We start from the raw sequence: 23,372 nt of genomic DNA on the forward strand, positions 1-23,372 counted from the left end.
ATCTGTACAATTTATCGATGTAGCTTGCAGTACCAGTCGAAAGTTTGTGTCCAAGCTTTTGACTGGTACTGTATACAAAGTATATCAGTATTTTCTGGCCAGAGTGTCTGGTTGGTCTCCGGTGGCTCTTCAAGACAAGCAAATTGACATTCCTCTCTGTTCCATACCATCCAGACCCACTTCCTGGCTTTTCTCCTAAGCTTTGTTACTTTTGAGAAAGTAAAACTGTAAAATGTAGGGATCTTGTATTTGCTCACGATTTGTTTTAACACATCTTGGTGATTTAAAATAAATAATTTCAAAACATATATAGAATATAATGTTTAATTGTGTTGCATAAAGCATTTCTCGAGCAAAGCTGTGCTAGTTTTTGCAACTCGCCGGAAACCTAACATCAATTTTTTAAAACAGTTTCTACAACAGGAAGTCATTGTAATGTCAAGTATCCTGTCCACTTGCAGTTTGTCTATAGCAAATATTTGTTAGCGGCACTTGTTCCCATCGCCCTTAGCACTTCCTCTCAGCACACTGAAAAGGGCGGGTATATGCTAATGATTCTTTTATCGCTTTTATTCTTTTTATTCTAAGGGAGATTCTAATGCTGTGAACTGATCGATGAATGAATAGCATCCTGTCTGCTTGTCCAGTGTTAAACATAACTGGAGGGCTTCCACTCAAGCGGCAGTGGCCTTCCATTGTACTCGGCTATCAAACACCCATTAGGCCGGGGGCCAGTTGCCCGTCAACTTTTGACATTACTCCACATTTTGACACTAAACCACATCCGGACTTAGAATTGACACGGAGTGACTCGTTGAAAGACGTCGCCTCATTCTGCCACGTGAGTGATGTTTTCTTCGATCTCTCAATCACGCCCCCATTGTGGATGCACTTTTACCATTTCCCCCCCCCCGCCTGTATTTCTCCTTTTTCTTTTTGTTGTGGGTAGCCATTTGCCATATGGTGCAACAATGCGTGCATCAAAACAGAGGCTCAGGAGGGAAGCGCTTAAAACTGAAAGGGTGTTACTCTGTGAACATGTCGCGGGCGAAGCAGAGGAGGAGGGCTTTGGCTCAGCCGGCCTCTCGGTGTGACCTGGCGGGGGGTGGAGGGTGGGTGGGCATTGGCAGTGTCACGGTGTAGAGACGGACGAGGATTTGGAAGAGTCAAGTACTGCTGAAAGAGAAGTTGTTGGTGGTCTGCAGAGTTGCAGCAGCTGCCTCTGAAAACAAACGGAAGAAATAAGGGAGACAGAGAGGGTGGGGGTGGGGGGGGGGGGGGGGGGGGGTTGGGGAGCAGGGGAGTCCGGTGGAAGCCGTGTGGGCGCTTCACTTGTGGGCTCCTCACTTTTTTTTTTTTGTTTCCTTGCTTTAATCTGTTCGGAGAAAGAGTGAGGGAGAGAGGGAGAGTTTGGCCGAAGCCCATGGGTCCTCCAGACCTCCCCCCCACTTTACTCCGGCCAGCTAAACTAGAAGTTCAACACCCCCCTGTCCTTTCCACCACCACCACCATCACCATGGGTCCTCCTCTCTCCCACTTACTTGCTCTGTATTCAGTCTAGGTGCTGGAGTGACAACGAGCCATTCATTGTGGAGGTAGAGGGAAAAGACTGTGGATCTCTCCTGTCTTTTTTTTTTTTTTGGGGGGGGGGGTGATGGTGGGAGTTGGGGGATAAAGAGGAGGTAGGGAGGTGGATGGATGATGAAGGAGAAAGTGGGAGGGGGCATATTCCTGAAATGGTGAAATACGACAGAAAAAGGGAAGAGAGAAAGTAAAAGAGTGAGAGGAGAAAGAGAGGGAGGGGTGAATTAAAGTAAGAGCGCAAAAACGAAGGAGGGAGGGAGGGAGGGATGGATGGAGGGGATGCAGAGCTGGAATCACAGAAGGAAGGGAGGGGGGGAGAGAGAGAAGGGAGAGAGAGTGGGCTACCATGCCGAATGAGCAAGAGAGGCGGAGAGGAAGCGGAGCTCCATCAGATGAAATGAGGTGAAAGTAATTCAGGCATTAATCAAGCCAGGGCAAAAGGGAGGGTATACTGTGATTTCTCCCCCCCTTTCGCTGCGGAACTGAAAGCCAAGGTGTGAATGAAGGAGCCCACAGTGGCCAGCAGACAAGCACCACTGGGTCACAACATCAAATCATGTCCGAGTCAAACACCACTGCTGCTTCCACTGCGGACCAGGTCAGTTCAAGCTGTCATTGTTCTTTTTTTTTTTTTTTTTAAATCTTTCTTTTCTTTTCCTTTTTTTTTTTTTTTAATTTAACTTGAAACGGAAGCGAGCATGCTGATGTTTCCTCTGTGTCAGGTGCACCTGACACTGGCTTAAGCAGAAGGAGACCACTAGGGATGCAAAAGCGGAACAAAATCGCAAGTTCAGGTCAGATGTATATTATCTTTAGATCCTAATTCGGAAGTAGTTAGAGGGAGTTTCTAAGAGCAACTGAGCGAGTGTGTGTTTCTTGGACTATCAAAGCAACGATTGTTTTGCCCGGAGCTGCCTGGACAACGGTACAGGGTCCTGAAAGAATTGAATTCATCAAGACGAGCTATTGTCTGCGCCGCCTTATTTTTCGGTGATCATTCAGGGGGTCTGTGACGACTCAATACCCCCCGCACCACGTGAGGAGGGGGACGCAGCTCTTTAAAAACCCGACCACGTGTGGCGGCCCTGAAAAGTTTTATAAGTAATTGCAGTGGGAAGTCCGGGCAGCACTGTGAGAGATGGGGTTGGTAAGGAAGTGGGCTGGTCCGCCGTGTGTGTGAAAGAGAGTGACAGAGTAGAAAAGCAGTAGTGTCCAGAAAAGGCCGATATTTATGCCCCCCTTCCTCCTCCACAAGCGGCTTTAATTGCACACTTTGGCACATACATCCTTTGCTCCGCTTCCTTTTATTAACTCTCGGCTGACTTTGAAACACTTTGAAACAATTAAATCCTCTGATCTGCTTAAGATAAGATATACAGTTATTTCTATTACAGCAGGTAGAGACAAAAAAAGCGATGTGTGTGTCTGTGTGTGTTTTTGTCTGTCTGTGTGTGAGCGTTTGACCTTGCTGCTGGCTTGTGTTGTTAGCCAAGTCCTTGTCTCCTGTTTCCGATTGCTGCTGTCAAGGCTGACTCAGCCGGCTATAGCTGTGTATGCAAACGCACACGCTGAAAACACACACGCACACCTACAGGGATATGCACAAATGTTTCAAGTTTTATGTACTTTCATTCAAAGAACACAACCACACAACAGATGCTCCACAAAAATCCTGGAGTGTAAGGTTCTAGGTGGAGTCCTGAAGATGTGTGTGTGTGTGTGTGTGTGTGTGTGTGTGTGTGTGTGTGTGTGTGTGTGTGTGTGTGTGTGTGTGTGTGTGTGTGTGTGTGTGTGTGTGTGTGTGTGTGTGTGTGTGTGTGTGTCTGTGTGTGTGCGCAGGTGGAGGCTACATAGGTGAATGTGTGCGTTTGTGTGTGTAGACTGAGAACAATTCCCTAAAGCAGTATTCACAGCTGACAGCAGTCCACATGCTAATCCGCGGATTCTGGGCAGTTTAGATTTGTTAACACAAACGCCATATTTCTCCCAAAGCTTTGACTGACAGGACTTACTGGATTCTTCCGGGCTTACAAGTGCGGCTGCCTGTGCGCATAAACAAGTGTTTCGGTCCATATAATTACTCACTCGTCCTCCTGATCGCCTGTCAAATTAAATGTTTGCTTCAGTGCCGGTGGAGTGCCAACTGAAGTCTTAGTTTTCTAATTTGTGCGTTTGCAGTTGTACCTGCTCACATTAGACTGAAATTCTAGGTGTTCTTTCAGTTTTTAACGTGGCAGAATCGCTGTCCTTCATACGTTTTATTACAAGTATAGAGTTTGTAGATGCTCCAGTTAATTCTTTTTCTTTAATTCTGAAGTGACTTTGTAACTCGGTTTCAGCATTGCTTCTTCTTTCAGGCATGGCCTCAGAGAAGCCAAATAAATAAATCATACCTGTTCACCACACCTGTTTTTTCCATTCAGTGATTAACCGTACTAATGAAACAAGTGTTACTGAAATAAACAAACGATTCTCATTAGAAGCTTGATTTGTTTTTGTCTTGCATTTTTAGGTCCGCCTGAAGTCGAGGGTGCCCGTCAGTCTGATTTTTTTTGTATTATTTCTATTGATCAGTGTTAATTTTGACAGCAAATTTTGATTTAGTTTTAGTCATAGTCTTTTGATGAAAATGTAATTTAGTTTTAGTCATAATTTAGTCATCTGAATAGCTTTAGTTTTAGTCGACTAATTAGTGTAAGAATATAGAGTGTAAAATGTAAATGCTTTTTCTTCAGTTCCCTTGAATTAGTCATTATACACACTTACACGGAATTAAACATTTATTAAAAGTTATGGAATATTATTAATATTATTAACATTAGTGTTTCACCTGCTTCCCGCACACCTGATCAGTAACACCACCTTACTGAGATAATACGAGCGTTTTACAGCAGGACACGCTCTGAAAGGTACAGGGCAGTGTTCAGGACTAAGATTAGGAAAGGCTAATCCACCACAGTATGGAGATTTTCTCTAAACACAAACACTAAACTGGGAAAAACACTTTACCCTGCATGACATTAAAATGCTGACCTTTGTATGGAGATCTGGGTGACTGGTTTGCAGATGTCATTTAAGATTTGTCTGTTTTTACCCGAAATAGTCGCCCCACATGGTTTACCCATCAATTTGTTTGTCACAACGTCAAAGGACAAATGTGTCCATACATCGGCTCTTCTCTTTCTCCCTGCTGACACTGTTTACATAACTTAGTTCTATCGGAAGTAACGAACATTCACAGACTAGTGTGGCCTTCCTGGGTTTAGATCAAATTTGTGCAACTGTGCGTTTGATTGGATGTTTTCCTAACTTGTCCCGCCCTGTCACAAAATTAAATCAGTTCTGATTGGATGTCATCCCCGCCAAGCATTTTCGTCTCGTTTTCATTCGTTTACGAAAGTGTCAGTTAATCTCTTCATTGTTTTTATCCTTTTAGGTAGTTTTTATTTAGTTATCGTCTCGTTTTCATCATGAAAAAAAGGGTCGTTGACGAAAACTATGACGAAAATAGTTTGTCAATGAAATTAATACTGGGATTGATAACCTTTGAATTGGACAGTTAAATTTAACCATACACCACAGACATGAACAAAAGCCTGTTTGCAGTGGCTTATTAACAGTGTTCAGGTGAATAGTTCAGCTGCATTCATAGTTGTGTAGCATAGTGTGTTTCAAGCAGTTCAGTGACTTTTTTTCCCTTTTTTTTATTATTAGTTTAAGTTATAAGTTATTTTATTAACTTATTTTCAGTCATAAAAGTTTAGGAATATTTTTTTATTAATATTATTTTTTATTTAACCATTGCTTATCTATCATAATTGAACTGTCTTTGACAAGCCCCCCACCCCCCTTTTTTATTCCTAACCACTGTGAAGGTGTGCAAAGGCCCCCTCCACCACCAAACATCTGTATAGCTCTCTGCATGTGCAGAAAGGCAGCTGTCGTTCAGTGCTTACACAGTGACAATGTCATCATGGACAGATCTCCCAAACATATTTAACACATGTTCAGGGAAACTGCTGTTTTACACATCGACTGAGCGAGTACCCTCACCTGGACCTTCTGTTTGTGAAGGCAACTTTACCATGTGTGGTGGGGTATTTGTGGAGCCTGTGAACATGTGGGCTATTTTTGTAATTAAAACTTAAAAGTGTGATTTCTTTGTCTTGTCTGTAACTTCCATTTTCTTCCGCTTATCCAATTCGTGGTGGTGGTGGTGGGGGGGGGGGGGGGGGGGGGGGGGGGGTGGAGCCTATCCCAGCTGTCATAGGACGACAGGCAGGGCACTCCCTGGACTGGTCGCCAGTCTGTCGCAGGGCTAGTATGTAACTTTTTTTAAATCATTATTATTATTATATCCTGTTTTAACATTTTATGGCGTAATCTGCTATGCCCTCCTTAATGTTGTTCAGTAAAATATAGCCTCCATGAATTATGCACAAGCCATTAATTTCTGTAAAATGTTCATCACAACCTGAGGTTGTGTTATCAGCCTCTAAACGCTCGTGTTTACTGAGCAGGAGCCTCTTTTTTCTGCTAAAACACAAATTGCTTTGAGAAATTGGTTGTGTGAGTCCTTCTCTAATTTAACTAAAATCTTTTCACGGATGCACCTCAGGACTTGTAAGCCTCTGTATTACAGAAAATTGAGCTGATATAAGTTACATAATAATAATAATAAAAACAGTAATAATAATTTCAGCCAAGAAAGTGTGGGTAATATTATTTGCCACTGAAATAACCTTAAAAGTTAGAGTACCGGGTCAGATAAATTTGTCATGTTTTGCCAGCCCTTGCGCTACTTCATGTCTGTCAAAAGTGTATTGGCTTTAAGCGGTGCTACACTGTGCCATAACTGTCGATCATATACTGCTCAAAAAATTAAGGAAACCTTTGAATATTTTTTGGGAAGCTTTGAGCAATTTGCAACTTAGATTTTTTTTACACAGGCTCATTTTGTTCTCAGTGATTACACAATGTATGTCAGTCAAGATTTTCAGCCTGAATATTTCACTCACCGAGATCTCGTTGCATGATTTAAGTGTTCTCTTAATTTTTTTTAGGCAGTATATAAAATCTGACCCTGTACATTATGTGCCAGTTTTCCACTAGTCATTGCTTTTTTTTCTTCTAGAGGTGAATAATTTAATCAGGAGGTTCTGGGAAATCTCTCTGTGTGTCGGTACACACACACACACACACACACACACACTAAAACCAGTTAAACAAACCCAGTTCACAACAGGGGACTAAACGTGACCCCTCCCGAAATGAGCCAATCCTACCTGTCTGGGTAGCTTCAGCATGCTGTCGTATGTCTTAAAACAAACTGAAAACTGTCATTAAATCAAATCCTACATAGGACCGGGGAACAAAAAGCATCTGAGCAGGTTGTTCAACAGCTCAACAACAGTTGCCAAGATTAATTTAGGCTAAATTGAAGTGAAGTGACTTAAGTTTGCACGCCAACCAAGTAATGCTGTACCACCACATCTACTCTCTTTGAACCTCAAGAGGTGCTGGTCAGTCACAATATAACCCAATGTTCCTCTCACCTCCGTCCAATCTGAGAGGAAGAAGAAGTATTATTATTATTAAATCATAAATACAAAGAGTGCTGAAGCATTTGGTCAATGAAGCAACTTTAATAACACCAGTGAGATCACGTAGAGCATTAAATGATTTAACCTTCTGTAATCTCTTAATCAGTGGACTTTAAGAGCAGAAATATGAGAAGATGTGAGCTGTTCTTCCATGTGTACAAACAGGAAAGTGGAACAGCAGGCTGATAAAATAGTAAAAAACAAACAAAAACAGGTTACAAACCTGTGCCAGTGAATTTTCTGCTTTCCAGACAGTCTTTGTGGGGGTGAACAAATTGAACTGACAAAGTTCTGTGTGTCGCACAGCCCGAGCCATTTTCCTTATCGCTATCGCTGTCGTCAAATACTTCTCCATTTTCGAAAATCACCCATCCAATATCCTGTCTCAAAAGTAGCTTGGCTGCCCAGCGCCGCTCAAAACCTGGTTCCTTCATTTCCTCTGTCATTACATGGGTCACGTCCTTCCTCACAGCGGTAGACTATACTTGCCGTGTTGGGACAATAGTCTGAGGTCTTGTGTGATTTCAAGGCATGCTTGACTAATAATTGGAATAATAAGAAGTTCAGATGGATCTGGTAATTGCTAAGTGAGTGCTGGTGATTGGTCTTGACATCCTTTTAGTGAAAGAAAAGATCAGATAGATCTGAAACTATTTCCAGCTCTGAGTGCCGGAGCTTTGAGTTCATATTGTTTCAAAAAATTATTCAGCATGTCATTACTTTATTGCTCCTTTCCTTTAGTATTGCTTCTTGTGTTCACACTACCTGCATATTTATGTACATATACACAATGGAAATTACACTATTAGGCTTTTGAATCTCTTTTAATTTTATAGTTTGAGATGGTCATTGTATATGAGGAGTTTTTCTAGATCACACAGTGCTTTGACAAGAAGGTAATGAGGCCTGCTGTGTAGAAAAGTACAAATTCTTCCACTGTAGAGGCATCCATCCATCCATCCAGTGCTGCCGCACTCCAACACCTACCTTTTCTGTTTATGTCTGTCTGTACGGGCGTAGGTAGACATATTTAGCCCGTCTGCCCTGCAGGCGGTCACGGTTTTAGTGCCAGTTGATGTTCTAAAACAACCCTTTTAAGTTAAACATCACAAACAGAGCATGTTTTGGCAGGAATATTGGAAAAGCAAACATTATCAGGAAAGTGTTAAGAAGCATATTGAAATGGAATCAACTGTGAAACATCTTTGGATGACATATATAATGTTTTGGTTGCAGATATTATACAGTTCAGTACATTACATCTAGTGTAGGAAGCCAGCAGGGGCCCACACACGAACACACACACACACACACACACACACACAGAGAGAGAGAGAGAAAGAGAAAGAAACTCTGCCCATCTGGGGGCAGGTGTTGCAGTTTATGGAGCGTAAGTGCAAAGTAGCCGCGTTTAGTCACTGCACCAAGGCTTAGCAAGCAAAGGCACAGACACACGGAAAAGAGAAACGCGAGAGGCTGAAACAAATACAGGGGGAAAAAAGTGTGTGTGTCTGTATGTGTGTGCTTGCGCCCCTTGTCCATCTCCCTGTGGTGGCTCTAACCTTCGGTCTCCCTCTGACTTCACTAAGTTAGGCTTCCGGGCTCACAGCTGCTTTGCAGAAGCACAGCCTCATGCTACATACTAACACACAGCAAACTGATGATACGTGCATGGTTGGGCAGATGAATAGAAGAATTAATGATGGATAGTAAATGACTGGAGAGTTGAATGAAAAGCTGACTGGCTGATTGGCTTTCTGAAAGGAGAGGCGTGTGGCTGATGGGAGGGATGGAGGACTGGGGGGAAATGCTATCGCCCAGCTGTGTGAATGTGCAAGCCCAGTGTTTTCATACTGAGATATATCAGTACACATAATACTGTTTGTTGTTGTTTTTGTTGCGTTTGGGGGGGGGGGTCTTTAATTTACTACAAGTTTGTGCTTTGATTTCATTTTGACTCATGAATGTAAGACTAAGTGTTACTGCGTCTCCTCAGTGCCACAATTTCAAACTTTGTGACCAAATTTTTTTTAAAATCATACTCGACTCCTCTTATTAAAGTATTTGATATTATAATTTCAGCTAAAGTCAAACCCTTCCTTTCCTTTAACAGTCTTGAGAAGGTGATCCATGCTTTTATCATCCATACTGGATTACTCCAAACCGGCGTGGGTAAGCCACTATTATCTTAATTGCTGTTAGTCCAAACTGCTGCTGCTGGGCTCTGATGGGTAAACAAAAATCTAAACATATTTCACTGATTCTGGCATTGTCACAGTGGCTACCTGTGCAGTTTAGGATTCATTTTAAAATCCTTTTGTTCACTTTTAATGTTTACATTGATTTGCCCCTAAGTATCTGTCAGAGATGTTACTGGCGTCAGTCCTCTGCAGTCACAGCTCCGAAACTCTGGATTACCTTTCCCCTCCGGATCAGGTTGTCTGCTTCACTAAAAGATTTCAAACCTAAACTAAAAATTCATTCTAAACCTTTCATTTTTTTCAGTGTAGTTTTAATCGTTAAAGGTGTCATTCTGTGAACATTATTGGTTATGATCTTTAATTTGTATCCGTAATTTCGTTTTTCCTAATTGTTTTATTGATTTTTGTACAGCACTTTGGTCAGCGTTTGTTGTGCTTAAATGTGCTATAAAAATCAACCTGACTGTTATTTCTCACCGGAAGCACATCACTTTGAAGCTGATGGGCAGTTGCTTCAACGTTTCAGTTGCCTAAGTAACCCTCTAATATATTTATTACCAGGTAATATGTCAGTCAACAGTATTCTTCACTCTCATTGGTTGTTGCTTCAGTTGCTCACCTGGAAGGTGCACCATGTTACTGTGAATCACTTCCAGTGTAGATGTAGGTGAAAGCTCACTAATTACCCACAGTGCTCTTTTTTTTTTTTTTTTTTGGGTGTTTGCTTTTTTAATTTATTTATTTATTTATTTTTACTTTTGAATCTACTGTAAGTATTATAACATGCTCCCTTATTCCCTGTGGGGTTGCCACCTCAGACAGCTTCATACATTTGATTGGGCACAGATTTGGCACCGGATGCTCTTCCTGACACCAGTAGGGACACCCGTCACTAGGGGTACACAAGCTTGTGCCCCATTGAGTTTACAGTAAAATACTTTACCCCCAAATGCAACTCCCGTGGTGCAAATTATATGGCAATTTGGGAATTCTTTCAGAAAATATGATGAATAGAGGAAAAAAGTATGTTGGACATACATCAGCATGTCTCAGTATATCAGATTTGTTCTCCTTCTTATGCACCTTACTAAATATTTATAAAGCTTGAGCATTACAAGATGTATTTGCAATGATTATATTTTATAAAACCAAAAGGATTTGCTCAAAGTAATAACTACACTGAAACAGGAAACTGTGGGATCATTTTTTAGGATGTGTTTCACATGCTGGAGGTGCTAAAAATGACTGGGAGGGGCAGACTTTGACCTAGAGTTATCTTATCATCTCTCTCAAAGCAGTCAGTCCCCCCCCCCCCCCATTTTGTGAAAACTTTTCATTCCTGTCTCACATGATGGTATAAAACAGAAGTGATATGAGGATTGACACAAAACAGTAATAAAGCAATATTTATACAGGAGCCTAGTCATACGTCGCTCGAATGCCATGTCCCATTACTTACTCTCAGTTCCACCTACTCTTTTATTATCACCCTTAAGCTCTTATAAATGTTGAAAATGTTGTATTTGATGAAGTGTCATGGATGCATGAAAGAGGCCACCATTCACCATTTTTAGTCTGTAATAAAGGATAGGGAGTGAAATACATGTGTAGGTAGGTCACACTCAAGTTAGTAACCCTGCTAGAGTTACTGTCTTCTTCCAAAAACACCCTATTCAGGAATGTTGGGGTCATGGTAAGGGTGAAAAGTCTGAAGCTTTTAGTGTCACTGGGCAGCACTTTCCAGCCTGCGCTATTTGGCCATTGGTATTAACACGAAGCAACTTTTTTCCAATATGAGTACCTATAAATAGGCTTCAGTTTCAGAACAAAAAAATAAAAGCAAACTCAGACAGGTAGTCCGAAACTAAAAGATTTTTGGGTTTGGATCCACTGGATTTTGGTCCACATGCCCACATTTTCAGGAAGATAATCCCAGTGATGAGTTGCCTTGAATTTGGACTGTACCACACTGCTATGGCCACCCATTTATTCAGGTTCATTGATCTCTTCAATGCAAACTAGAATTAACTGAACCATTGTGGCAAAACCTGCCTTTTCTGTGAATGTCAGATTCAGGCTAGTGAGGTACTATAGTTCAAATTGGCATATTAATTTTACTTTAGGAAATTATCATGGAAGCTCATTTTCACCTCACCTATCTTGATATTAACTCTTTTCACTGAAATTATTTAATAGTGATGGATGCTTTTAAATTTTCTCAGACTTATAGTGAGACTTATTCAGTATAGTTATCACTTTTACTGCTACACAAGCAGCCGAGTAAAAAATGCTGTGTAAAATACTGCATAGACAGCATGGTAGAGGCAGAAGTTTATATTTATTTAGCATTTACTGCCAGTATTTCTCTCCAAGAAAAGCTTTGTTACTGTAAGTAACTGGATGTCCAATTTAATATAGTGGGAGAAATAATTATTTGCTCCACTACTGAATTTGTAAGATTGCTCTCTTACAAAGAAATGAAGAGTTTCAGATTTTTTATGGTAGTTTCATTTTAATGGAGAGAGACAGAACCAAAAATCTGGAGTAAAACGTTTCTTGCAGAAACAACTGCAGCTTCATTGCAGAAACTCTCTAAATCCTTTAGGTTTCTTGGCTGTTGCTTGGAAAGCCAAAGCTTCAGGTCCCTCCACAGGATTGAGGTCTGGAGACTGGCTAGGCCACTCCATGACCTTTAATGTGCTTCTTCTTTAGCCACTCCCTTGTTTCGTTGGTGGTATGTTTTGGGTCATTGTCATGCTGGAAGACCCATTCACGACTCATCTTCAGTGTTCTGGCTCAGGGAAGGAGGTTCCCCTCCAAGATTCTCCTGCACATGGCCCCATCCACTAACTCCTCAATGCGGTGAAGTCACCCTGTACCCTTAGCAGAAAAATAGCCCCCAACCATTTCCACCTCCGTGGTTGATGCTCCTTGGGTCATACTCAGCATTTCTCTTCCTCCAAAACACAGCGGGTCGAGTTGGTTTCATCTGACTGCAGCAATTTCTCCCAAGCCTTCACTGAGTCATTTATATGTTCACTGGCAAACTTTAGACGGGCCTGTACATCTGCCTTCTTGAGTAGGGGGACCTTGCGAGTGCTGCAAGATTTCAATTGGTTACAGCATAATGTGCTACCAATGGTGTTTTTGGTGAATGTGGTCCCAACTGCTTTCAGATCATTAACCAGCTCCTCCTGTGTCATTCTGGGCTGAGCCACCAAATTTCTCATGATCATCTCCACTCCATGAAGCAAGATCTTGCATGGAGCTCCAGACTGAGAGCAAATGATAGTCATTTTGTATGTCTTCAATTTCCAAATAATAGCAACAACAGTTACCTTCTCATGAAGCTTCTTGCTGATGGTCTTGTAGCCCATTCCAGCCCTGAGCTGGTCTACAGTCTTGCCCCTGACATCCTTTGACAGGTCTTTGGTGTTGTCCATGATGGTGGAGAGGTTGGAATGGAAGTAACTGATTCTGTGGACAGGTGTGCTTTATACACATAACAAGTTGAGATCATGAGTATCAGCAATTTACTGATTGATTGTAAATCTGTCTGCAACATGGACACACATCCAATCTATGGGAGCCAGAATTCTGGCTGGGTTGTAGGAGATCAAATACTTATTTCACTCAATGACATGCAAATCAGTTTCTAACTTTTATGTAATCTGTTTTTTTGTTCATATTCTCGCTCCATTAAAATGAAACTACCATAAAAACTAGAGCCCGTTTATTTCTTTGTAAGTGAGCAAACTTAGAAATTCAGCAGGGGATCAAATAACTATCATTCGGTCATGATAAGTTTATCGTTATTCATAAATTCATCCAAGTAACCACTTTATTTCTATTCTATTTCTAAAGTAATAATCTAAAGTACTTTGCACCAATCTAAGCAACAAAAAAGCACCGTAAACAACTCAAAGCAATTGTGAATTGTTCATTACTGACACTCCAACATGAGTTCCTCTTTTTTGTGTTGCATCATTTTGTGTTGTCTAGAGATTCATTGTTCTTTTTTTTTTTCAAGATTTTCAGCAAGTAATTTAATCATATTCAGACCACATGCTACTCCCTCCTTTGCTGTGGTGACTCATGTCTCCGTAGATTGAAAAAAATCATTTGGATTGTTAAAGCTAAAATTCAAAAAAATTTATAGGAACAATCACCAGTATATAAGTATATAAGTATTTATCTAAGTCACCTCATTTCTTTAATGTTGTAATGTTGCTATAGGCATTTTGCAAATGTGTAAATGCTCAGTATACTGGCTTATTAATTCTTAATATTGCCAAATCTAACTTTATAAAAAAGGCATGAATGTGGAAATGATCTGGCTTGAGTATGATGATAAAAATATTTGTTGAGGATCCTCAACAGAGTATATTGTTTTTGTGTGCCTGATTGTACCAGGGACATTTTATAATACTAATGTCCTGCATATAAAACTACACGTGCAATGCTGTGAAATTAATGAATAATTATTTGATCAGATAAGTTTTAAATGTGCTTTGCATGCTGTAGCGGACCTAAATTATTTCTAAGTATTTTCTGCAAAAGCCCCCATTCTTCAGCAGTTAAAAGTGCAGCGCTGTAACCTACATGCTTCACATTTACATTGTGTTGCACTGCAACTTTTCCAAAGAAGAACAAGTTTTAAGCAAAACTCTGAAATGGGGTGAGGAGAAAAGGCTGATGAGGCTTATTCATCAGCTTTGTCATGGATTTGTAGGAAGCAAAAACCAGGGGAGAAAAGAGCTGATGATGGGGCTCGTTGAGGCAGCATGTTCACCGTGTTAGCAAGGAAACACAGGAGGGTTTGGGGCTGATAATGCTTGTTGAGGCTGCATGAGTGTGTGCGTGCGTGATTTTTGTCCATGCGCACTCTTGTTGAAGCAGCATACTTGCTGTGCAGTGCGAGGATTGAGGGCGACTCCGTTGAGATGATGCCCGTTAATGCTGCCTCAAGTGAGGAGGGCTAAAACAATGATGGAAAACAAGAGAGATGGAAAAAGATTGGCTCAGGCATTTTTGATGTGTGTTTGCTTTTGAAAAGGAGGAAGAAAAGCAGATAATTGTCAACAGTGCGTCCATCACAGTGATGGCTGCAATACTATAAATGATGAGTACCATATCAAAATGAGAAGTCCCCAAAAATCAACTAGGCATGAAGCTGTCTGTCATTTTCTTCACTAATTAATTAATTGTTTGGTCTTAAATATGTCAGAAATACACTTTGAGTAGGATAATGGAAAATTAAACTGGCATAAAATCTTGACTAGCAATAACTGACAGCTTTTTTCCATTAGCCTTCATAATTTTATTATTTATCTCTTCAGTTTATTAGAATTTTAGGTGAAACCTGAGATTTCTTACATGCAGTCTACAGTATAACAGATCATCTCACAATAAAGCTCTTACTGAATGTGTGGCATCAAATTGGTAAGAACTCAACTTTGTTATAAAGCCCCAAACCAAACCATGAGAACTTCCAGCTGACTGAATGTGTCTTTTACTGGACTCCGTAAAGAAGAATGCCTGTCACAACCTGTCAAAACCCACAGATAATCAAACCCTGTAGCAACATTGTAGCTGGAACCAATGGGCCATGCATGAGTCTTCTGTATATGAATCCATCAGATGATCAGTTAATCATTTTAGTTCTACAATCAGCAGTGCAAGAGAAAAACACAATTTCAATCACTGCTCCGCAACTGATGGAAAAAAATGCTGCATCTCGAACTCTGTGCTCACACACCATTTACTCGCACTACTGGCATCACTGGATGCCATATCTATGCTCTTGCATAAGGGTATGTGCACTTGAATGTCCCTACATGTGTGTGGGTGAGTGCGGGGGTGTGCGGGGGTGAGATGGATGCAGGTGAACAGCTTGCGAGGGCCAACAGTTCCGCAGGCCAGTCTCGCGCATCACTTGACAGCCATGCCCGATGAAGTCCTACGCACAAATGAACTTGTTAAGCAAATGAGTGAACAAGCAAGGGAGGGTGGAGGGGTATGGGTGAAGGGTAGTGGTAGGAGTGGGTAGGTGCACAAGGCTGCAGCAGCTCCTGCTAGACCTGCCTTGCCTGTCTGCGCACATCAGCCATCACCGCCCCTCGGCCCTCTGTCTTCAACTCTTTTCCTTCTCCCTTTCTGTCATCCTATCCTCTCAGAGAGCTCTCACAATGCGACTCTATTTCAGTCTGCCTCTTCCCATCGCTCTCCTTCACTCATGCTCATGTAATACTATTGTTTTATTAGAGAACAGCCTATTTCTGATTTGGATTGGAAGATTATCCTCACAATGCCTTGACAAGGTACTGTCATGCCATGTTCACAAATAATGGACTGTAAAAGAGACTGTTGCAACAGATTGGTTGAGATGGTGATGGTTACCAAAAATATGATGACATTTTCATGGTATTTACATGCATCTTGCATATGGCTGAGATACCCAAACGGGATTGAAAATGTGGCGACAACTGGAGAGTTGTTGATTATTTCCTCCCTCCTTCCTGAAATAAAACTCTCAGATCACACCACCTTAAAATAAATGAAATATAAATGAAAACATAAGCATGCCGACGCTTATATGCATGTGTAGAAACTGCAATGTAAATGTAACATTTGATTTATCACCTATAATGCCGGTCCCCTAACGTTTGTCCTGACCACACCCGCCTTCCTTAACCCTTCTTAGCCCCAGCCCCCACCTTACTTTTAAAGATGTATACACAGCCATCTAGCCTTCCCCTCCTCCCTTTCCCCAGGGAAGGCATTTGAGGATTCCAGTCTGGTAAGTTTAGTGCTATAAGTATCACAGAGATAGAGAAGCTGGTCATTCACAAGACTGTTAGGAGTATCTGAGGGGCTCATGCTGCTTTTCCAAGTTCCCCCATCATGAAAAAATATCTCAAGGTAAGGAGGTGAATGACATAGTCGGGACTTTTAAATGTGGAAGTAATTTTCAGATTTCATTACACATGAGCAGTTGTTTAATACAACCGCTGGCACCTTATGCAAAGCCTGGTGTTTCAATTCCATCCATAAGAAAAGATGATCTTCTAATCAGTATGTGGTTTTGCTCGGGTAAACAGCTGAAAGGTTTTAGGTAGGTTCCAAAAAAGATTCTCTTTAGTATGATGTATTTTCCATCAGGATTTCACTTTGATGGACTAAACATTGTTAACGTTTGTGATTTTTTATAACCTGCTTTGTGGTTGTCCATCTGAATTAGTTGCTGGTCTGTTTTTACAGCCACATGGTTCTACTTTGTGGTTCTACTCACTCATTTGACTAGATATCATTTTACCAATCCCCAAGTGGCTGACTAGCTGGTTGCATGCTTCAGCAAGCAAACCATTTCACAAACGCCTTTCAGAGTAACCTGTAGACTTTATGTCTCTTTTCTTTGACGGATAGCGGACTGCATTTCGTGTCCGCTATCAGAATTGATCACCAAATACCATTACCTGTGGTTAAACAGAGAGAAACTGATGGTTTTTGCATAGTAACTAAAACTACCAAATAAATAAAGAAATTTTAAAAAGGGCACTGCAGCTCTAAACAGATGCACGTGAGAATACGAATGTTTGATACAGCTAAATGGCATTAGGTGGTCTTTAAACTGCCACCTCCTTAGTAAAACAGTTACTGTCATATTATATCGTGCCAGTGTGCAACTAGTGCATCTTATATTCTAGTGCATTGACTGCTAGTGAGTAGATGCCAAGTGTACTGCCTCCTATAAAGGCAGCTTCCTTACTGAAACAACACAGAGCACATGAGCAGACTGTTTCTGTGCTCTACACATGAGAGTGGAATGCTGCAGACAATCTCCCAGCCTGATTCTCCAGAATTTGTGTTGTCAGTGCATCCTGGGGATGTATGTACATTTGCTGTTCACTTGTCCCGTGCTCACCAAGAATATACAAGGCAGCACTTACAAAGGTACCTTTGTCACATATATTTGACATAAGGGCACAGATTTGTACAAAAACCTGTCCCAAATGGCTACATTCTTTGGGTAGAAAGACCTAGTGGGAGATCATGGCACATACTTTTGGGCAGTATAACAACAGATTTATGGTGTTAGACGTGTTTGTACATGCAAAAATGACAAAACTAGATGTGTGACAAATGTTGCAGGGCTTTAAAAGTCCCCGTGGACTCTTCCTTCCTCATTTTTTTTGTTGGAAACTTGAAAAGGTAAACGAGTGAGAGGCTTATTTTGCCTCAGTTGTGATGCTAAAAAGTTTGACGCATGCTGATGCCTTAACTGTACTCAGCTGTGTTTGGGAGAATTGTGAAGCCCTTTAGTTGTGGGCTTCAGTGCTGTGGAAATGCATTTACTACCAAATTACCCCACAAGTCAAGTTTATGCCTAACCATCTTAAGCACTGAGATCCCATCCTTAATGTATTTTGTGTAGAATAAAAAGTATTTTGATCTTCCCACTTATAGGAGGCCTGTGAAGCACTTGCTTTGTATGTCATGACAGAAGGTTTATTTTATTTTTCTCTATACAACAACATGGGCATCATAGAAGTACGGGCAACTTGCACACAGACTCTAGCGGGTTACTCGCCACATATTTCATTGTTGTTCACGCTCTTTGCCGAACCTGTCATCATATCATGATATACTCCTCTTAATCGATACTGTGGTTAATTTTCATTCACTTGCGAATTTGTCAGTAATGTAACCTTTAAGTGACCCTAGCTTCTGGGCAGCTATCTATCTACCACTCATCTGACAGGGCTCGACTTTCTCTCATCTTCCTCTCTCCTCCTCCCAACACCCCATCTATTGGTTTCAATTAATCAGCCATGGAAGGGGATTTATTCAGTCCCTGCCCAATGGGATTCTTTGGTATGTGGCCCCAGTGGTAGCAGGTTGAGAAGCCACAGTCTACACTGTCTTTAGGCCTATTACTCTCACCTCACAGCCCACTCATAAAGAGAGCTTTGAGCGGGCTGTTTTTGGGGGGGATCCGGTGGGCTTTTTTGTCCCATAATAGCCAAGTGGATTGAGTCACTGCAGACAGACATGTTTACTAAACTCTGTATAGAGCGAGGGAGATTATGTGTGCCACTTTGAAAGATTACGTTTTTTTGTTTTTTTTTGTCTGACCACCTTGGACAGGTGTTGTTATTTTATTTTACATAGCAGTATCAGGAGTGTCTCATGTAAAATAGTGAGCAACATGCATCACTGTTATTGGGTTGCAAAGCGGTTGGCAGTGAGGCAGCAACTGTATGCTTACTGAAGCAGCTGAAACAGTATGCATGATACAAGATTTACCAAGAAGATGTGCAGAAGGGAATCAGCTGAGCCATCACTGATTGGCTGTGGTGGCTGTGTTATTAAATTCTTCATGAAGAGTTATTCTCTTAACCTCTCTAAACCTTTAAATACTCTTTGATCTCTCATAGAATGTGTGAACATGAAAATACTGAATACTTTCTTTAGGTTTCTCTTTGAATGGCTGACATGACATGAGTTATTGTGGTGCCAGAGAAGTACAGACATCAAACAACTCTTTTTGGCTTTCTCAGAGCTCCAGATAGTGCCTAAAATACAAAAGTAGTCTCGTGTTACATTTGTAGCTGTTTGTGAGAATGCATACGCACATCCTGTCCCCTACTGCTTACCTCTTCTGAGTTGAGATGAGTGCAAATTATAGAGTACAGCAAACTATCTAAAGCCTCTTCTAACATGCAAGCCAAATGTGTTGCTTACTTGCTGTTAGACAGCCTTTGCTGATAAGAAACTGAAGCTGCTTGTCAAAGTAACCAGACTCCATTGACAAAAACAGTGATTTAAGGATAAGTTTTACTAAAATGCAATCCACGGACCACCACAGATGGTGTAAATGGACTGGTTCTCAGATAGCTCTACTCAATCAAGCACTTTACACAGCATGCCTCATTCACCCATTAATACAAGCACTTTTTTCTGCACCTAAACACTTTCTGTCTAACATTCACACTCTGATGAACGCATTAGAGAATGCACTTGAGGTTCAGTATCTTGCCCAAGGATACTTTGACATGTAGACTGGAGCAGCCAGGGAAAGGTCTACCAACCTTCTGATTAGTAGGTGAGTTGCTTTACCTCCTGACTACTGATTAGTTTACTTATGTTGTCCTACAAACTTAGTGTTCAGACATTTGTAATGTAATACACCCTACATATAAACATATTCATAGTCTACATAGCTTTGCAATCTGCATACTTATGGTATATTCATATTGAATTTCTCTCTTTAAATTTAGACCCATCCCTCCTTCTTCTCAGTGCTGGCCTTGAATGCGGCACCTATAACTGAGATTCTTAATTTAACAGTTGCTATTGGCAAAATTCCAGAAGTCTGGAAGGCTGCACAGGTGCTCCCACTCCATAAAGGTGGTGACCTAGTGGCCTAAATAATTATGACCCTATCTCAAAACTATGTTGCCTAGCAAAAGTCTTAGTCCTTAATAAATGTTCAACTGAAAGTGCATCTGGAATCAAATAGTAAGTATTTAAGTAAGTACTATTTATTTAGCACTTTTTACAGACATAAAAGTTACAAAGCACTGTACAGCAATTAAAACACAATATCAGTATACCAATATAACTGTTTTACCATGTAAAAACAGAATAAAAATAGATAAAAACATAAATAACCAAAGAAGGCCTGATTAAACAGAAAGTTTTTTTTACTGCTGGAATGGTAAACTGTTCCAGAGTCTTGGTGCCACAGACTGAAAGGCTCTGTCCCCCCAATAATATTTTACAATCAGAGCAGTCAGGTTTTAGATCATGTCATAGCACAATAACAGCTGTAGTATGTGTATATAGTATTATTGAAGTCCTCAGTGTTGCTCTGCACTGTTCGTAGAGCTATCAAAAGCATTTGATTCAGAAGATCACTGCATTTTTCTCAGTTGGCTTGTCCCTTAAATGGTTTCATGATTATCTTTCAGATATCTCCAAGTCAGTTATCTCCAAAGGTTTCAGGTCAAGTCCACTTACCATTTGTACAGATGGTCCACAGGGATCATTCTTGGACCTCTTTTATCTACCTTGTATACAACCAATGTTATCTCTGCCCCCCATAAACTGTAATGTACACATTTATGCAGATGACACTATTTTATATGCCACACAGCTCTTCCCTTGATCTGGCCATTGCAAATCTACAGTCCCATTTCAGAAATCTGTTATCACACATAGGCTCGTTTTAAACTATGATAAAACTAAGTGCAAAATATTTATACGGTCATCTAAATGTATCCAACCTACAGTCCATATTCAAACCTTTCATGGTCATACAATGGTCTGCAAAGACTACCTGCTTACCTCTGCTCCTTGATTATTTAAACACAGGACTCACAATGTCAGGTCACAGTACATGTTAACATTAGCTGTACTTCTTATTCCCACTAAATTTGGAAAAAACTAGTTTTAAATACTTTGCTGCCTATAAATGGACTGAGCTAACATTACATTCTCTGAGTTCGTTGGAACATTTTAAAGGGTTATATTTGTGTATCTGCAACTATTCTTACATATGTTTTTTTTTTTTTCCTTAAAAAAACACTGATTTGGACAGACATATCTCCAGTCTCCATCTCCATTCTGTGTTGCATCTTTTAATCCCTATCTGCTTCCCATTCGGGCCAGCTCCATCGCATTTCACAATAGCTGAATTTCTGCCTTGTGAAGCCACGCAAAAAACAATTTCTGTTTTAACAATAACACCTGAATATCACAAGGTAGCATCCTACATAATACAGTTTGTTTGAGTGTACACGTGCTAATTATGCTTTGGATCCAATGTGGGCTTGCTCTCACATATCTGACAGAATATGATGCACTGGTATAATTTAAATGGCCAAAAGTAAATAATGGGAGTAAAATAACCACAATCCCAATCGACTACAGCAGATCAATGCAATGTGCACATGCAGAACATGTTTATTTCATTGGCTGCTAAAGTAAAGCTGCATCTTTACTCCTGCTTCAGTTTTGTTTTGAGATTTGAACTGATGAAAATAACTGCTGTTATGCCAGTTGTTTGCAATTTAAAAGTCTTATAATATAACCCTGGCTGGGTCTTCATTTCAACTACGGTTTTATGTGTAACCCCAACTGATGGCGTACATTCTGCCAGGCTTTATCACTGAAGCACGGTGTTTTTCTCTGTGCAGTGTTTTCAAACATAATAAGTTGAGCTTGAGGATGCAAAACAGTCTGTTTGGAGGATCTGCAGGGCACAGCTGTGCAACCAGGAAGGGTAACATCTGGATTTGTATGAAGCAACAAAGGAAATATGTAGAGGAAAAGAGAGATTCTGGTAAAACACAAAAAACAAAAAAAAAACATCTAAGATCACACACAGGAGCATTTTATCAGACATTTATAGCATGAATTCATTTCTTTTATTTGTGGCTGTTTTTTATTCCTGTTTTTTTATTTTCATCCCATCTGTACCTGTAAATGTTACCTGTAAATCAGGTAACAGTACAAATACTGTAGTCTCATCCCCACATGCAAAAAGACAGCCAAACCAGTGCTCCTAGTCAGTATGTGAAATTAACAGCTGTTACTCACCTACATTAGTGGCATCTGTAGAGCTTTGTATTCACTATGGAAACCTGTTTTTGGTACAATCTCCCCACAGTGCTGTTACATGTCACATATTAGCAAGATAATTAACTGTGAAAATGTCTAAGGCATACAAAAATCACTATGAAATCATTTTTATTGTTTTTCTCAGTAAACCACTTCTGTCCCTAAACATGCATAATACAGTATCACACAGCAGGTGGATGTCTAGAAAATGGACACGTAAGTCTGTAACGATTTCCTTAAAGAAGCAACTTCAATTTTCATTGGATGAAACTTGCAAATGTGCATTGAGAACCAGCTTCCCAGGTGAGAGGGAGAGACCAGTGAGCTGTCAGTAAAATGCCATTGCTCCACAGGAGGTGTCTCAAAAATACATTTCTTTCAGTCAGGAAATGACACGCACAGTAAGCAGTTGCACGATATTAACAAATCACATTCTGTTAGGAGAGATTATCAGGTCTTTGCAGAGCCTGGCACTCCGCTCGCTGCTCTCTTGTTGGGATTGTGTGAGGAGTTGTGACTAATGAAGTGTGTGAGAGAGATGGAAATAATACAGGGAATTTTCAAAATAAGAGAAGCGCTAGTAAGTTGTACTAGTGTACTAGTATCATTTTTTTTGCTGTCCACTTTGTGCTTGCAGAAGCAAAAGTAAATTCTGTGTGCATGCGTGCGTGCATGTGTGTGTGTGTGTGTGTGTGTGTGTGTGTGTGTGTGTGTGTGTGTGTGTGTGTGTGTGTGTGTGTGTGTGTTTCCATAAGATGAAAGGAATTTTGTTGTTCTTGCTACACTCCAGTGGACAGTATCTCTTACAAACATGGCTGCAGCTGTCAGGAGATGTCGGTTTGAAAGGTTTGTGCTGCTGTCTGTCAAATTGACCCAGTGTGTATATTTAAATGCATGTGTGTGATATTGTGTGTGGTCTACAAAGCTGAAGTGCACTCTGTGGGCTGTGAGAGGAGGGAGGATGAGCAGCAGCGACTTCAAGAGGAAACACAGGAGGGGAAAAATCAGCGGGGGATAAAACTGAATTACTTTTGCTGTGAGAACGCAAACCAATAAATTCTGTTACATTTATTTAATATTTATAGCATTTATTTAAAGTTTACAAAATGATCAGGCTGTGATACTTGACACTGATGTTGACTGTGATACAGCCTAACAACAACACAGTGTACAGTGTCACTCTACAGTCAATACTTGTGATTCATTTGCACATTTGTGTGATGTGTGACATGGTGTGAAAAACATGCTCGGTGTCAGTTTTTGATGGGTTATACATCCATCCTACAGGAGAGCATGTATTCTCTTCACATAACACCTGCAAGCCTTTGTAGAGTGGCACATCTTTGTGTAAATCACACTG

The 23,372-nt window shown here is 40.7% G+C and overlaps 1 protein-coding gene across 3 annotated transcripts in view; it reads left to right on the plus strand.

Annotated features, from left to right (window-relative positions):
* Positions 1-23,372, plus strand: part of slc6a9 (solute carrier family 6 member 9) — an 80,435-nt gene that overhangs the window by 32,345 nt on the left and 24,718 nt on the right. Inside the window, exon 1 of one of the 3 annotated variants that reach the window (XM_030752569.1) lies at positions 2,029-2,182. The exons of 1 other annotated variant lie outside the window; for it this stretch is intronic. In XM_030752569.1, coding sequence (XP_030608429.1) covers positions 2,141-2,182 — 42 coding nt within the window. In that variant the 5' untranslated portion in view covers positions 2,029-2,140. Of the gene's footprint in view, positions 1-2,028; positions 2,183-16,189; positions 16,310-23,372 lie in introns of those variants that run through there. One more of the 3 variants, XM_030752571.1, reaches the window with a different exon arrangement.

The sequence above is a fragment of the Archocentrus centrarchus genome, chromosome 17, assembly GCF_007364275.1.
Source record: "Archocentrus centrarchus isolate MPI-CPG fArcCen1 chromosome 17, fArcCen1, whole genome shotgun sequence".
NCBI classification, from domain to species: Eukaryota; Metazoa; Chordata; class Actinopteri; order Cichliformes; family Cichlidae; genus Archocentrus; species Archocentrus centrarchus.